The 18,572-nt window shown below is 36.0% G+C and overlaps 1 protein-coding gene across 2 annotated transcripts in view; it reads right to left on the reverse strand.

Moving 5' to 3' along the window:
- Positions 1-567: 567 nt before the first annotated feature.
- Positions 568-18,572, reverse strand: part of LOC127837759 (signal transducer and activator of transcription 5B-like) — a 58,663-nt gene continuing 40,658 nt past the window's right edge. For both annotated transcript variants that reach the window (XM_052365110.1, XM_052365111.1), the window contains 13 exons: positions 18,164-18,238; positions 17,449-17,794; positions 17,109-17,201; positions 15,240-15,378; positions 14,305-14,357; positions 11,689-11,813; positions 10,556-10,734; positions 9,164-9,349; positions 6,707-6,794; positions 6,235-6,302; positions 5,862-6,076; positions 2,465-3,060; positions 568-1,693 (listed from right to left, as the gene is read on the reverse strand). In XM_052365110.1, coding sequence (XP_052221070.1) covers positions 1,600-1,693; positions 2,465-3,060; positions 5,862-6,076; positions 6,235-6,302; positions 6,707-6,794; positions 9,164-9,349; positions 10,556-10,734; positions 11,689-11,813; positions 14,305-14,357; positions 15,240-15,378; positions 17,109-17,201; positions 17,449-17,794; positions 18,164-18,238 — 2,257 coding nt within the window. In that variant the 3' untranslated portion in view covers positions 568-1,599. The remainder of the gene's footprint in view (positions 1,694-2,464; positions 3,061-5,861; positions 6,077-6,234; positions 6,303-6,706; positions 6,795-9,163; positions 9,350-10,555; positions 10,735-11,688; positions 11,814-14,304; positions 14,358-15,239; positions 15,379-17,108; positions 17,202-17,448; positions 17,795-18,163; positions 18,239-18,572) is intronic.

The following is an 18,572-nucleotide window of genomic DNA, read 5'->3' on the forward strand; positions in this document are numbered from 1 at the left end:
ATGCCACCCTACCGGGGGCATAAAAACACAAAAATATGTTAACAGGTCTCGTTTAATCTAAAATATATATTCCTTTTAAACTTTGTCGTACATGTGACACATTGATATGTAATACTCTAGATGTAGAATTTGAGGGTGACAATTAAATAGAATCTAATGTGACAAACATAAACATGATTGATTGTATGTTTATTAGCACAAAGTTGTCTCCTTCTTATTAAAAGCATTACAATATTTATATGCACACTGAAAACAACCAAACCTGTCAAATTAAAAAGGGCACTTACAATATAATACATGATTGTACGTATGAATTGTATGATACAAAAAAAAATTACGAATGGCACTAGCTCATATTAATACTCAAAGAAAACAATATCATTATGTGTTCACATGGATTAAAACTAATTTTTATTTATAAATTAGATGAATACGAAAAAAATGTTACATTATTTAAAAACAAAAATGAGATAATTCTCAATAAGCCATTGGAACCTGTGTGCAATCTATGACAATTTGTATGATAAAATAGTTCCCTTTACCTGGCAACAGACAATAAGAAGAGCATAACAGAACAGAAAGTTTATTAAGACTTGTACATAAGTATATTGTTTTGATTGCATATAATTACAAATAAAGTAATGTCATGTGTTCGTATACTACAGAAGGTAACAAAATCAATATAACTATGTATATATGTTAGTAGGTTAAGTAAGAAGTAAATAACAAGTAAATATGAAACAAAATCTTACAATATATGTATCCCGGAAAAAGCAACTTTTTGGAAAAACCCATTAATCTGCTGGTACAAATAAACATGACCCATTTATAATCCTTTCAAAATCACACACCGTATAAACCGTTATAATTAAAAAAAAACTATCATTGGTTGATTTAATGGACTAGCGTTGTTTGTACAGGGGTGATTAGTGGTTTTTTCTAAACTCGTGCTTTTCCGGGATAGATCTATTGAAATCAGACAATTACAAAGTTATGCTGTATTTCACATTAGCTCAAAGAATACAAGGGGGCCTAGATGGTCATAGTTTGATCACTTTACTAAGTGTAGGGTACAAAAAAAGATTTGAAAAAGATATGAAAGTCACCTTTGGAACATTTGTGTGAGATGATAATAAATCCAGTCATTATCAGTTTAGTAAAGAGGTCATAAAAAGTTTTTAATACAGCCATGAACGTTTATATGAAAACAAAGACTACCAGCTGGTTTATACTTAAATAAGTTTGATATGTACAACAATGAAGAAAATAGGACAACAACAAAGCTTCAAATTAATGCACTGTAAAGAAAAATTGGGTTTTTAGAATTTGTGTACTGTGAAAGATATATAAAATATATTGGCACAACAAGCATTTAACACTAAAATGTCACCACCACTTATGGCAATTAACTTAAAACACAAGCAATGAAGATTTAAATTTCACTACAAACCCTACCTTTTATGAACAGTGCAAATATAAAAAATTTAAGCATAATGTTTGGTAACATGTGATAGGTATGGCACAATCTACAATCGCACAAACAATGAAATAGAAAACACCAAAAGAACTTTCTGTCACCAGTAAAAGCTGAATGAAGAGTCAGTTAGATGTACCGGATGAGCTGCCGGCTAATATGTCTGGAAACATGGGATCAATGCTGCCACTGTCCATCCCTTCTTGAATTTCTCCAGAACTGAAATGACAAACATATTTAAATTCACAAATGGAAGAAGCTCCCACTTTGTGAACCATAAACAAGATGCCAAAGTACCAAAGGTGCTCACCTAGCTGAGACCTGAAGGAGCTTAACTATTCTAACCAAGATGGGTTGTACCTGAATATTTTTCGAATTTATGACCTGTATTCATCGAACTTATTGTTAAACTTTGACTTCAGTCGAACAATAAGTAATATACTTTTTAACTTGAACATTCAAGAACTGCTCTACTTTTGAGTCCCAAATTGAATTATCCACTTTTATCTACGCCATCATCTATGTTTAACATTTCGTAAATAACATGAACACCAGTGGTAGCCTTCATATATTCAAACGCTAGACATATTTTTCTTGTAAAATGCAGTGAAGTTATACCGAAGCAATAATAAAACTACAGATTCATTGAATGCACTATTGTGTAGGTTACTGTGAGTTTTATTGTTAACTTGAAAATTGATATTTTTTATTTGCACACATCCAATCAATTATTATACAAAATAGTCACTTCTACCAAGTAATAGGATTTCTTGACCTTGAAGATTGACCTTGAAGTGGGCCTAAATGACATTAGTCTTGCTGATTGCATACCAACTTTCAATACATATTTGTTCCGTTATGCCTTTTGAAAATTCGTCCATGTTGTAAACTTAGAGGAAATATTCTTATAAAAGATGCCTATTTGAAGCTATATATTTACTAACACTTGTGAATTTTAAAAGCAAAATATCAATTGTTATACATAAATACCTCAAAGTATAAGAGCCTCCAGAGTCCGTCTGTCTTGTTGAACTCGTTGATGGCCTTGATTTTAACAGCGTTTGTGCCCATAAACTCATTAATTTGTGTTGTTCTTCCAGAGGCATCTTTTTTAGCATTTCAAATATCAGGTCAGCGTTTGCTTGCGGTTGGATGTCATGAGAGGTCGCCTGTTCTGGATTCTGTTCAATAAAAATCGTGATGTTGTTTCCGTCCGTGGGATACTCCGACTGTAAACTTTCTGTGAACCCAAAATTATGTTGACCTTGAACTTCTGGCGTAAACTGTGAACACGACGCCCCAAACCCCCCTTGTAACTGCTGCATCATTGTCTGGTTCCCCGAAACAAACTGGTTTGATGGCCCATAATGCATTTGTGTGGTATTATTGGTTCCACCTATCAAGAATATGGGATCCTGGGAGGACTGGAAGCTGTCGGCAATGCTACTTACTGGGCTCATGAATGACTCAAGTGTTTTCTGAATTTCGCCCACCATCAGGTCATCTCCTGCCATACTAGCTACGACACTGGGGATCATGGTAGTATTAAATTCGTCCATGTTTGGGATGACTGATTCCACAACAGTCTTAAAACAGACACAAAGGTAGGGTTTTAAACTAATTCAAAACTTATCAAATTTTTCAGTTGTTACTACGTCAAGTGCTTGGTGCAAAATTTCCATTTGGCTATGAAACAGAAAAAAATCCCCAAATCTTCATGCAACAACCCACTCTTAAACATATGCCTTTCAAATAAGGAGTTTAATTAAAACATATTTAATTAGAATAAGTACGCACTTGATGTACATTTGAAGATATCAAAAAAATGTAATAGCATTCTGTACTTGGAAACAAATGAAAATGACATACGTAAACACATTATTTCAAACATGTTTTCGAACTTAACACAGATTTTACAACATAAGAGCAAAAATCATGACATAAATTTGGAAATTTTGAAGCAACTATCACCTTTAAATCAGGGTATTTATACACAAACACCTATCTGAATATATTTTCAAATAAATACAAGTGCTAATCATGTTTTAAAAAAAAAGTATAATCATGTATGTCTCACAAAAACGGTGATACACTTTTTCACTATGAACTAGCATAGGTGTCTTAGACAGCACATATTACAGCAAACATTGGTGACAAACCTTTCCATTACGGACCCCCATATAACATTATTACATATGTAAGCCAAGATTGGTGACATACTTTTAAATTAGCACCCCCACGTCTCTGACAGCCAATATAACATATGTCAGCCAATATTGGTGACATACCTTTCCATTAGCACCCCCCAACCCTTACCCTTATTTCTCTGACAGCCCATATAAAATATGTCATCCAACATTAGTGACACACCTTCAATTAGGAACCCCCCACCCCTTATGTCTCTGACAGCCCATATAACATATGTTAGCCAATATTCCTGACACACATTTCAATTAGAGACCCCCATATGTTTGACAGCCCATATAACATATGTTAGCCAATATTGGTGACACACCTTTCAATTAGGAACCCCCATAAGTTTGACAGCCCATATAACAAATGTCAGCCAATATTGGTGACACACCTTTCCATTAGCACCCCCCCCACTCCATTTGTCTATGACAGCCCATACAACATATGTCATCCAACATTGGTAACAACCCCCCCCCATTCCTAATATCTCGGATAGCCCATATAAAATATGTCAGCCAATATTGGTGACACCTTTCCATTATCAACCCTAACCACCCCATATGTCTATGACAGCCCATACAACATATGTAATCCTATATTGGTGACACACCTTTCCATTAACAACCCCCCACCCCATTTGTCTATGACAGTCCATACAACATATGTCATCCTACATTGGTGACACACCTTTCCATTAACAACCCCCCCACCCCATATGTCTATGACAGCCCATACAACATATGTCATCCTACATTGGTGACACACCTTTCCATTAACAACCCCCCCACCCCATATGTCTATGACAGCCCATACAACATATGTCATCCTACATTGGTGACATACCTTTCCATTAACAACCCCACCCCACCCCATATGTCTATGACAGCCCATACAACATATGTCATCCTACATTGGTGACATACCTTTTCATAAACAACCCCCCCATATGTCTATGACAGCCCATACAACATATGTCATCCTACATTGGTGACACACCTTTCCATTAGGAACCCCCATATGTTTGACAGCCCATATAACATATGTTAGCCAATATTGGTGACACACCTTTCAATTAGGAACCCCCATAAGTTTGACAGCCCATATAACAAATGTCAGCCAATATTGGTGACACACCTTTCCATTAGCATCCCCCCACTCCATTTGTCTATGACAGCCCATACAACATATGTCATCCAACATTGGTAACAACCCCCCCCCCCCTCATTCCTTATGTCTCGGATAGCCCATATAACATATGTCAGCCAATATTGGTGACACCTTTCCATTATCAACCCTAACCACCCCATATGTCTATGACAGCCCATACAACATATGTAATCCTATATTGGTGACACACTTTTCCATTAACAACCCCCCACCCCATTTGTCTATGACAGTCCATACAACATATGTCATCCTACATTGGTGACACACCTTTCCATTAACAACCCCCCCCCCACCCCATATGTCTATGACAGCCCATACAACATATGTCATCCTACATTGGTGACACACCTTTCCATTAACAACCCCCCCCCCCACCCCATATGTCTATGACAGCCCATACAACATATGTCATCCTACATTGGTGGCATACCTTTCCATTAACACCCCCCCCACCCCATATGTCTATGACAGCCCATACAACATATGTCATCCTACATTGGTGACACACCTTTCCATTAACAACCCCCCCACCCCATATGTCTATGACAGCCCATTCAACATATGTCATCCTACATTGGTGACATACCTTTCCATTAACAACCCCCCCACCCCATATGTCTATGACAGCCCATACAACATATGTCATCCAACATTGGTGACATACCTTTTCATAAACAACCCCCCCCCATTCCTTATGTCTCTGATAGCCCATATAACATATGTCAGCCAATATTGGTGACACCTTTCAATTAGGAACCCCCATATGTTTGACAGCCCATATAACATATGTCAGCCAATATTGGTGACACACCTTTCAATTAGGAACCCCCATATGTTTGACAGACCATTTAACATATGTGATCCAACATCGGTGACATACCTTTAAATTTGCATCCCCTATTGTCTCTGCTAGCCCATATAACATATGGCAGCCAACACTGGTGGCATACCTTTCAATTAGCAACCCCTCTACATGTATGTCTCTGACAGCCTATATAACATTATGTCAGCCAATATTGTGACATACCTTTCCGTTAGGAACCCCCATAGGGCTCTGAGATCCCAGATCACTGTCAGCATGCATGGGTGACTGAATACTCATGCGGGAGTGATCAGACACCCTCGAGGCATCTGAACAAAACGACCACTGGCCAGGGCTCTGAGGCTGTTGCCATGACGATTGTGAGGACTGACACGACAGCTGATCATCGGAGACAGTTCTCTTTCGCCTACGCTTTCCACCTGGAAAATGTGTTTAGCAAACTTTTATCTGACAATTTATGACTGTTATATAACAGTAGCTTGTGAATTATGAAAAACAAAGCAATTTAAACACTTAAAAATCTTTGTTCCAGTCAGATATTTGAAGACTTATTTATTTTCTACAGGTTACAACCCACCATGAGTATCCATGTCAGACTCAGGGGAGTTTCTCCTCTCACTCTTAGCAGCGGACTTCTCAATTTCACTTAAAATACACACAACAAAATTAAGAACATACTATCAAGTGATATTTCGAGTAAAGTATAAAAGCATTAAAAAAAACAATGAACAATCACAAAGAAAATATCAAAACTAAATGAAGAAGTTAAACATTTAATATAGCATGCAATATTTAATTTAACCCTTTACCACTTAGATAGGTAGGTATTTTGACGCGTTTGTAGTCCCTTAAAATGTTATATTTAATTTAAGGCCTTTCTTACTAGATTCAAGTTTAAAAGGCTTCCTTTTCAACCCTCAGATACTTACAAGCAGCAAACAGTATAAACCCTGATAAGACTGCAAGTAACTCGCAGGCTGTTCTCTTTTTATGCTGTTTGCACATTTTCACTTAGCTTCTAAATGGGAAAAGTTTAAAAAACTTCTTACCAAAGCTTCTGATCAAGGTCAATAGTCCAAGATTGCTCTGGCTTCACATAAATGTTTCCTGATATCTGCTTGCCTTCCTGACTCTCTTCTTCATGCACATAAAATAAACAAAATCATTGAACATTCTGAGGTGAAACGCTTTGAGTTTTTCACTGCCTACACAAGTCAGCATTTAACGGATTGCTTCAAGGTACGGTATGTCTCAAAATTTCAATAGCTCAACGATTACCTGACTTTTCAAGAGAACTGGAGATCTGTCACAAGTGGACTTAATGATTTAAAATAAAGTCTCAAAATAAAACATTTGTTCTTTAACCAAACCAACAATGTAAGTTAAAGTTAAAAGAATTCCTTAAAGCCTTCGCCTTATAGCCTTATACAGACATTCTAATATATTTTTCCTCCCTTAAAAGAGCCAGTGTTACAATCACTGCTCCCCAAGATGGCATCGAACCAAAGACCTCCAGGATGGATGGAGGCCACCCTAACCACAACTCAATTATCATAACCTCTACACCAATTATCATAGCTAAAAAAAAGTTTGAACAATAATCAAGTAGACTTTAATCTTATGCAAAAACAAAATAACTGTTAAAAGCCCTTGTTACCTCTAAAGTAATCATCATAACAATTTGCACAGCTGTGGGTCAAAACGTTCTCTATATATCACGCAGAAAAAACAGGCCTAGATTGGTCCATCATTTACAAACTAAGCCAAGATATCATAAGAATTGTTTTTGATCTTCTTAGCAATTTTCTTGATGAGTAGGTTACAAATGTGATTTCTTAAGTGTTCAAATGGTTTGACTACAGCCCCATAAGGACTATTGCCCAGCTACATGACAGACATGTTTTTCAATGGAATGGATTCATATTTCATTTGGAGGAGAAATCATTAACACAAATGTTAAGACCAAGTTTCATGAACATTGGGCAGTAAATGTGGGTATTCGGAGAGGCCCCCCCCCCTTCGTCGGGCATCATCATCACATCTTTTTACCTATACAGTTACTCAAACAACAATTGTTTCTAATAATGGCAAGTAACTTGTGAAAACATTACCTGTTAATCATTTATCGAAATGAATAAGACAAATTATCTACAGCCACTTGATAATATTATTTAAGTCCCTTTGTATGCCTCTGCAGCATTCACAATACATGAATGCCATGTAAAAGTAGTGTTTTAATAAGAGCGCAAAACATAGTCGAGTTCCACGCAGGAAAAGCGTGCGTGTTAAAACAGACCATCACTCTGGACCCAATTTTGCTGGAAAGAAGTCCGAAAACAAAATGCCGCCCACGTTATACCAGAGGCTACTTCATGCACCTCAAAGGTGCACACAAGCTTCTTATCTATTCGGCCTAGTGTACTAGTTTTCAGCATGTAACCCAGTTACAAACTCCAATGACATATCAAGAGTGTCCACAAGCTTTTTCTTAATTTGACCTGGTGACCAAGATTCTGACTATAAGTGACCCAGTTTCAGACATGGCTGAGATATGAATAAGGAAAAAGCGTTCTGAACAAGTTTCAAGAAGATTGGGCAAGAAATTTACAATCTAGAATGTTTACAAGCTTGTCCTCAAATTTGACGTAGAAAACTAGTTTTTAATCCCACATGTTCATTTTCAGAAATGGCTTAAAATATATTAAAGTGACAAATGTTCTGACTCAATATTCATGAAGATTGGGTAATTGTTGTGGCCTCTAGAGTATTCACATGCATTTTCTTTCATTTGACCTAGTGACCTCATTTTTACCTTCTAGTGACCAAGTTTGTAACTCAGCCAAGATATCATCAGGAAACATATTCTGACTAAGTTTCTTGGGGATTGGGCAATTAATGTGGCCTATTGAATTTGCACAAGCTTTTCCTGTAATTTTACCAAGTGCCCTAGTTTTTATCCCATGTGACCCAGTTTCAAATATAACAAGCAAATTTGTTGAATTTATATCCCCCCGCCAACAGGCTTCCGGACACAAAAGTGTTATATTTGACACTCAAAAAAGCATTTTTTCAAGATACAAAGGGCCATAACTCCGTTATTAACAGATGGTGTACAATGCCATTTGGAGTGCATCATCCTAGTATCCATATATATACTCAAACCAAGTTTCAATGAAATCCGTCAAAGCACTTCCAAGATATGGCTCTGGACGGAAAGACGGACAGCGCCAAAACAATATCCCTCCGTTGATGGCGGGGGATAATAAAAATATAATTTGAACAAATACTCTTACCAAGTTTCAAAATATAGGGCAATTAATGAAACCTCTAGTGTTCTTTTTTTTCTTTTATTTTATGACCTAGTTTTAACCCCATGTGATAACAGTGGGGACTCAAGGTAAATGTCGACAACATGCGACAAAGAAAAGCCAATAATAAAAGCTCGTAATGAGCATGTCATGCTAAATTGAGCTAAAATTTTTAAAATATTTTAATCTGGTTCTTACCTTCCTGCAAATGTTTTTGAAATGTGTCCTCCCACTTTCTGTTTGGGAATAGCACTTTGTACATGTTGCCCTTCTGATTCTTGTCCATGGTGTCTTTCAAGATGTTGGCCAATTGTTTCTTATCCAGTGATTTGCTACTTGCCACATCTAGACTGTCCAGTATCTTCATCATGGTTCGATTTGTAGCTGAAATGTCATGGGGAGTCATTTGTTTGTGAAAGCAATTGAAAGCCGCAATGTTGGCCACAGGATTGTTCCAAAGCATTTTTTTATAAGACATGCTCAAGATTGTAAGATTTGCCTTTGGACTCGAAGAAACGGATACAAAACTCAATAGAATTGTTAGAAGTCCTTCTAATTGTGCAGATGCCATAATATTTACTCACTTGGACTTTGATAGAGAATCATGAGTTTCATCTATCAGACCCTGTTGGGCTACTAACTCGAGTAGCTTTTTACTAAAGTTCAAAGTAAAGTAAGCACAGAGAAAATCACAAGAGATTTTTTTTCTAAAAGATGCACTTTTAATCTTAAACAGTATTAATGTGGTATGTGCTACAAAATGGACCCAAAATAAAAAAGTTTTTTGGAATTAAGACGCAAACAACTCTAAAAACTGTTCATTGAAATTTATTCTGCTATTTAACACGGTGTTTTCAAAGTCCACCAAATATTCTTATACCCCGGTAAACAGGATAAAAACGGCAACTTTCAAGTTTATAAAACAGTCAAATAGTCGAATATACAAGCGCTTTCAAGTCCATAAGATGTTTTAGTCAGTCTATCAAATATTAATGGGACCTCCGTAGGGGAGGTCTCCTAACTTTAAGAAACAAGTTAAATCTCTCCCACTCTCTGAGTGTACTCTAACTCCCCCACATAAAATTCAGCCTGCCTTATATAATAAAAAGCCATAGTTTATCGTACGATTTTTTAACCACAACAAAACTTGTCGCTTAGGTACATTAAAATGTTAGCTGGCAATATTGGGCAGTTCTATAAATAGAAAAAAATACTGTTGTATGCAAACGCCCATTAATAAATATATTGAATAATATAACCTGGTGGTAATGTATTACAAGCAAACAGGTAAAACGGTACATGTCTGTCCTAACATTATGATAAGAATAAACACTTTATTAGCTTCAAGATATATTATGGATTATGAATGGATCAACTGATGTATCTATTTTGATTTTCTTAATAAAAGGCTCCACTGTTATATTTACATTCTATTGGTGTTTTTGTAACTTGAGAATTTTGTTGACATGTTATAGAGTAAAAGGCAAAACACAAAGAAGAATCGAGTCTGTCTTGCAATTTGAAAATTTTGTCACAGATGGTTACTTATTATGCCACAAATATTCACATGCAATATGCAACAATACTCACATGCATTTTGTCTGAGGATCATTACACAGGCTGTTAGGTGACCAAATATGCTATTCAGTCCCTGACTGTCCACTATGTTAGTGTCCGAAAAACGGAGAATAAAGAGGCCATCTTGAACTGGTCGTTGTTGTTCAAGTTTTCTGCTGGCATCCGTTTTGCTGAGAAACCCTTCAATCAACCTTACACAAGAAATACCTAAGTATGAGTTTTGTCATTAAGTTGAGTAAAATACAGGTACTGCTTTAAAGATCAACTATGTTCATTTTTCAAGAGCAAATTAAGTGGATTACATGAAATAAACAAGAGATGTGTTTGTCAGAAACACAATGCCCCCTACTGTGCCACTTTGATTTATTTATTTATGTTTTTGATTATATCCCTTTAAAAAATATTACTTCTCTGTAAAAATGATCTGTACCTGCCAAATGAATAATAGAAATTATCTCCCTTTAAAGCTTGTTACTTCCCTTGGATTTGTTTTTTTGACCTTTGACCTTGAAGGATGACCTTGACCTTTCACCACTCAAAATGTGCAGCTTCATGAGATACACATGCATGCCAAATATCAAGTTGCTATCTTCAATATTGCAAATGTTATGGCCAATTCTAATGTTTTCGGACGGACGGACGGACGGACGGACAGACGGTTCAAATGCTATATGCCACCCTACCGGGAGCATAAAAAGGTGCCTTGATCATCTACACTACTTGTTGATGACATTATTAAATTGTGAATTGTATTACTTGTATTTGGAAGAAATTTTTAACATTTTATGAAGACCCAACTTGACCTTCTACTGCTGGGTAAAAAAACATGTACCAGTATTTGTTTAGATGAACATTAAATCTACTCGTGGCTAGATTTAAATAGATTTCTTGTTCCAACATAAGAGTTACACATCACACTAGTAGAAATGGGGACTGTCTTCCCATTCCTTTTTCCAACAAAAGATTTATATACCCATCACTCCAGTAGAAATAAAGAGTGTCTGCCCATTGCTTGTTCCAACAAAATACTTACTAATCGCTTGAGTAGAAATGTTAAGTTTCCACCCATTACTTGTTCTGACGTAAGACTTACCCATCGCTCCAGTAGAAATGTTGAGTGACCTACCAGTCCTTTTTCCACTTACCCATCCTTCCAGTAAACCTTCAGGTATCGATCAATGAGATTATAACAGCCCATGAACCATTTCCAGAATGAGAACTGCAGGTAGCTGGGATTATCTGCTTCCGAATCTGACTTTTCCATTTTGTCCTGGAAAAAAATAAAATAAACAAGAGTTCCGCGGTCGGAGATGACCGCATTGAAGCCGGATTTTTGATTTAAATGACAGGAAAGTACCTTTCGTGTTTTTGTCAATGCAATACTTAAATTACTGAAATATTGTTCAAAGGTCGAAATGAAATGTAAGTACTTTTCAAGGCATGAGCAAACCTTGTGTTATGTTTTGAATGCATATAACAATTTTAACATTTTAACATTGAAGGTCACAGTGACCTTGACCTTCAAATGAATGACATTGAAATGAGCAGTGGTGATCTTCTAGTACTGGCCAACCTTTATGTCAAGTTTGAAGACTCTAGGTACAAGCATACCAAAGTTATAACATGGAATAAGAACTTTAACATTTTTACCTACCAAAGTTATAAGAACTTTAACATTTTTACATTCAAGGTCACAGTGACCTTGACCTTAGAATGAATGACCTTGAAATGACCAGTGGTCATCTAAGTGTGCTTGCAAACCTTCATGTCAAGTTTGAAGACTCTATGTCCAAGCATACCAAAGTTATAACAATTTTAACATTTTAACATTTAAGGTCACAGTGACCTTGACCTTCAAATGAATGACATTGAAATGACCAGTGGTCATCTTCTAGTACTGGCCAATCTTTATTTCAAGTTTGAAGACTCTAGGTACAAGCATACCAAAGTTATAACATGAAATAAGAACTTTAACATTTTTACATTCAAGGTCACAGTGACCTTGACCTTCAAATGAATGACCTTGAAATGTCCAGTGGTTACTTACTAGTTCTGGCCAACCTTCATGTCAAGTTTCAAGACTCTAGGTCCAAGCATACCAAAGTTATAACAACTTTAACATTTTTACATTCAAGGTCACAGTGACCTTGACCTTCAAATGAATGACCTTGAAATGTCCAGTGGTTACTTACTAGTTCTGGCCAACCTTCATGTCAAGTTTCAAGACTCTAGGTCCAAGCATACCAAAGTTATAACAACTTTAACATTTTTATATTGAAGGTCACAGTGACCTTCACCTTCAAATGAATGACCTTGAAATGACCAGTGGTCATCTGTTAATCCTGGCCAACCTTCATGTCAAGTTTGAAGACTCTAGGTCCAAGCATACCAAAGTTATACCATGAAATAAGAACTTTAACATTTTTACATTCAAGGTCACAGTGACCTTGACCTTCAAATGAATGACCTTGAAATGACCAGTGGTTACTAACTAGTTATGGCCAACCTTCATGTCAAGTTTCAAGACTCTAGGTCCAAGCATACCAAAGTTATAACAACTTTAACATTTTTTATATTGAAGGTCACAGTGACCTTGACCTTCAAATGAATGACCTTGAAATGACCAGTGGTCATCTGTTAATCCTGGCCAACCTTCATGTCAAGTTTGAAGACTCTAGGTCCAAGCATACCAAAGTTATACCATGAAATAAGAACTTTAACATTTTCGAGCACGCCGCCACCCCGCCCGCCCGCCCCCCCCGCCCGCCCGACAACATCAATCTATAAGCCGAGATTTTTTCGAAAAAAATCCGGCTAATAATATATATACACACATTTATATATATAAATATATCGCTGCCCCTGTGTCTAAGAATCTGACATCTTCACACAAAAAATGAGGATCTTTATACAAGTTTGTACAAAATTACTTTGGTATCTGTTTTGGTCAGCACAAATAAGTGGTTGAAAGCTGAGATAATACTTGACTTAGGTATCACAAACCAAGTCCAAACATAGAATAATGAGTTGTACAATTGACTTTCACATAAATAATGGATAGTCTCGCTATGTGTAAATGATATTTGGAGTTCTAGGTATAGAATATCAAGCCCTTATTGTTGAATTCTGCACAAGACAAGATGTTTCTGTCAAGGTGTGGGACAAGTATACATACTATTACACAATGTATACAGTAATTAAGTAAATTGGGTTGTATATAAAACAAAATATTATTTTTAGAACTTCAATGTTTACTTTTTTATAAAACAACAAAACCCTATTCAAACGGACACTTTCAGGTATACTTAGAAGCATCAACCACATACATGTGAGCAACAATGATCGTTTTTTATTAAAAGATAGTTAATGAAAAGTTTTTGTCAAATAAACAAGTCAAGAGTTTTACTAGGTGAGAAATAAGTCACAAGGGAAAAGCAGTATAATAAAGTCTTATACTGAAATTACTACATGAATCATTAATATTTAGTCCAAGAAAAAAAGTACTTTATGATAATATCATATCAAAATGATCACATGCTTGAGCCAATTTGACTGACGGAAATTATCAAATAATTACGGAATAGTGTCCATTATCACTATCCCACATGTTGAATTCGATGTTTCAAGAAAACAACCTGCCAACGTGGATGATGGTCCGTCAAAGTGTTCTCAAGATGCTTGCAAAAAATAACCTAAGAACCGACAATCCCACAGACCAGCAAAGTACTTAAATCCGACTTCTTAAGTAAAAAATCACTTACAAAGCAGAACTGCTTCAGGGTCACTTCTGTGTCATCAGCTCTCAAAGCGTCACCTAAATAATATAATAGAAACACGTTATGAATTTCTTAAACAAAAGAAAACATTCAGACTGTCAAGTACAATAATAAAGAAAAGCTATAGAATGTCCTTCACAGCTACGTAGAAACATGTGTAGAATATCAAAAACAATAAAATTTAAACAGATCAAGAATGCCCTGTACAAATAAACGGAAACAGGTCTTAAGTGTCCTATGCAAAATAATAGAAACAGATCAATAATTTTCTATATACTTGAAAAAAAAGGAATTTCTTATATAAAGAAAAAGAATGAGATCTACATTTCTTCAATATAGTTGCTTCAATCAAATTTACACTTACATAAAACATGCTTATTTTAAAATTTTGATAAGAGTGTGTTCTTTTAAAAAGGTTACTTCTTTAAAAAAAATGCCTATTACCGTAATCTAAATAACCTACCTTTAAAGATCCTTTTTATTTATGTCAGACTTCAAACATTATCACTAAGTTTGGTAAAATGCAGATACAAAGTTTGGGGAAAATGCTATAATGATCAGCAAGCCAAATGACAAACTGGCCAACAAGAATTTATTTGCAAGTCAATATATATACACATATATATTTATATTAATCTTGTTTGTATTTGGTGCAATTTCATCACTGGAAAGGGGAACAAAAAAAAAACTCATCAGCTCTTTCACCTGTGTCAATTATCTCCCTTTCAAATATGATGATAGCAATCTCACACTGAAAACAAACATTTTGTATGATTTAAAAAGTAAGTGTATATCACTTTCGCACAGTGATGAACGTGAGTGACATAATGTTTTATCTGATTGATATTTGTTGTTATTTCACTACTTTGCATGAAAACAATCACGCTATCTTCAAAGAGTGCATAATAATATCTACGAACCAAGTAGTCGACTCTTCAAGTGACGCATGTTCTCATCAGACAGATCACGCCGTTCACACAGTGTCCGCATTTTAGATTTCAGCATTTCTGCAACCAAATGCCAAGGGAGTGCACTGCAATCTCCAGTAGGCAACTTGTACTGAAACGACAGCATAAAGGTAAGGTGAAAATCATATAATTTGAAAATATTTACAATATCCAAACAGTGATGGAAACAAGAGCTGTCTCCATAGGAAGACATATGCCCCCGAAAAACACTTTTTCGAAACCTAAACGCAGATTTCAAAACCTAAACACGGACCCTAAGTTCAAGGTCAATGTCAAAGGGGTCACCATTTGTGTGTGTAAGGAAAGGCCTTGTCCATATACACATGCATACCAAATATGAAGGCTACATCTGAAGAGACATAGAAGTTATGAGCATTTTTCGAAACCTAAACGCAGATTTCGAAACCTTAACGCTTACCCAAAGGTCAAGGTCAAAGGGGTCAAAATTTGTGTGCATATGAAAAGACCTTGTCCATATACACATGCATACCAAATATAAAGGTAAGATCTGAAGCGACATAAAAGATATGAGCTTTTTTGGAAACCTAAAAGCAGATTTCAAAACCTAAGCCCAGACCCTAAGTTCAAGGTCAAGGTCAAAGGGGTCAAATTTGTGTGCGTATAAAAAGGCCTTGTTCATATACTCATGCATACCAAATATGAAGGTTACATCTGAAGCAACATAGAAGTCATGAGCATTTTTCAAAACCTAAACGCAGATTTTGAAACCTAAACGCTGACCCTAAGTTCAAGGTCAAGGGGTTAAGATTTGTGTGCGTATGGAAAGGCCTTGTCCATATACACATGCATACCAAATATGAAGGTTAAATCAGAACTGACATAGAAGTTATGAGCATTTTTCGAAACCTAAACGCAGATTTTGAAACCTAAACGCGGATCCTAAGTTCAAGGTCAAGGGGGTCAAACTTTGTGTGCGTATGGAAAGGCCTTCTCCATATACAGATGCATACCAAATATGAAGGTTACATCTGAAGCAACATAGAAGTTATGAGCATTTTCGAAACCAAAACACAGATTTTGAAACCTTAATGCAGACCCTAAGTTCAAGGTCAAGGTCAATGGGGTCAAAATTTGTGTGCGTATGGAAAGGCCTGTCCATATACACATGCATACCAAATGTGAAAGTTACATCTGAAGCGACATAGAAGTTATGAGCATTTTTTCGAAACCTAAACACAGATTTCGAAACCTAAGCGCGGACCCTAAGTTCAAGGTCAAGGTCAAAGGGGTCAATATTTGTGTGTGTATGAAAAGGCCTTGTTCATATACACATGCATACCAAATATGAAGGTCACATCTGAAGCGACCTAGAAGTTATGAGCATTTCAAAAAAGTGTGATGGACAGACAGACAGACGGACAGAAGGACAGTGTGATCACTATATGCCCTCCTTTTGGGGCATAAAAATCAATGTTCCTTATTGCAATTGCCAAAATTTCAACACTAGATGTGGTGTGGTAACATAGATTTAACAAGATACAAAATGCTTTTTTTTGTGGGACAATATATTCAACACATGTTCATGTACTGTATTAGTGTTTGTGTGTTGTATGAATAGTTATCCTTGCGGGAAATTAAAATGGAATATATTGAGTAACAACAAAATGAAAACGAGCATTATGTATATTGTTAAATCTATGTAACCATACCAATCTAGCGTTGAAATATTGGCTATTGCTATAAAGAACACTATATTTTATGGTTTAACTTTATTTTAAGAAATATTTTGTGAAATATTTGTTGATTATGAGTATTAATGATATCAATGATATTTTAATAATTGTTCAAAGAATCACTTACCACATCAGTCCCAAAGCATTCCCACATCACTGAAGCCTGGCTCTGCAAGCCCTGATTTGCGCCCGTCGTCACGACAACAGGAAGGGAAAGCGTCTGACAATGAAACATGGACAGATCAATGAATATATTTTTACTGAAGAAGATTACTGCTGTACCCTGCACTGGGGCAGTATGCTCACATAATCACATGATAAGTGTTATTGTTGAGGGCAATAGTGCAAGGTGTCACCAGGAAGGATCACAAATAATTTTGATATTACTACGCAAGGTTCGCTTCAGTTAGTTTAATGTGTTTTGGCTATTACTTTTAACAATTCAATATCAACCACCTTCAACATACCCAAATTGTGTGGGAGTTGCCTTGCAAGTTCATTTCCGTCAAAAACACAATCCTATACTTTTCCTCATGAACGTGTTTCCCAGAAGCTCTTTCAAACTGCTTCTGCTTGGTTGCCGTCTTGAGTGAAAGCGTCTTAAAGCTTGCCTCTCGATATTCGCTGTTTTTAGACATAGCAAATGCCTGCTGGTTTTTGTCAAACATCTTGGCCTGCTTTTTCATGGCTTGGATGTCAAGCGTGTTGGATGCTGCATTCCAGCAAGTGTTCAGATCACCGTCGTACACAAGGTACGCTGTGACGCTGCCCTGGAAGTAGTTGTGGAGGTCTCTGTTGTCCGCAGCAAGAATCCTGAGAAAAACAATAAAAATGACAATACGTTTATTTATATCTTAACATATTTAGAACTTACTGTTGTATTCAGTTAGCTTAAAATTCTGTATGCTGAGCATATAACAACTCTCTTATTAATTGTGAATCGAGTTTTCCATTGACTGAGACAATATGAACAACTTTGAAAGGATATCATTCGTGTGAAAAATTAGATTCCTCCAAGCCGTTAAGGAGGAGATATTATTTAAATTTCTCCCAGTGGTATAGGAAGAGATGCCATTTGAATGAAAAGTTTACATTAGATTCACAACACACAACTCATGAAGGACGCACAACGAACAAAAGGTAATTAAACTAAAACACTACAAGTATGACATAGTTACTGACCTCACTGACACAGTCGGTAAATTCTTCTTGTCACACTTCAAGATGTAATGTTGCTGTTCACTGACCACAAACGTTCTGAAATGGTACTTAGCAATATGAGTCAACCATTAAGGTGTCAAGGTTTTTTTTTACCTTTCATGTTAACGTTAATTAAATTAATCAAATTTGGTAAATAAATACCATTAGATAACAGCAGATTGGATATTTAAAAGAGATTTGTTTGTAGTGTAAAACTACTCCTATTTTTTTAAATATTAAATACAGATTTACCAAACTTGACTATAAATGGGTCCGATTTGAAATCGAAAATACATCAAAAATACATAGTTTCAATGAAATCTTTCAAGACAGTACTGAGAAAAACATTAACTTAGAACAAACACTGAAACTAGGGTAAGTACAATAGCTT

This window comes from Dreissena polymorpha, chromosome 7 (assembly GCF_020536995.1).
Source record: "Dreissena polymorpha isolate Duluth1 chromosome 7, UMN_Dpol_1.0, whole genome shotgun sequence".
NCBI lineage: Eukaryota > Metazoa > Mollusca > Bivalvia > Myida > Dreissenidae > Dreissena > Dreissena polymorpha.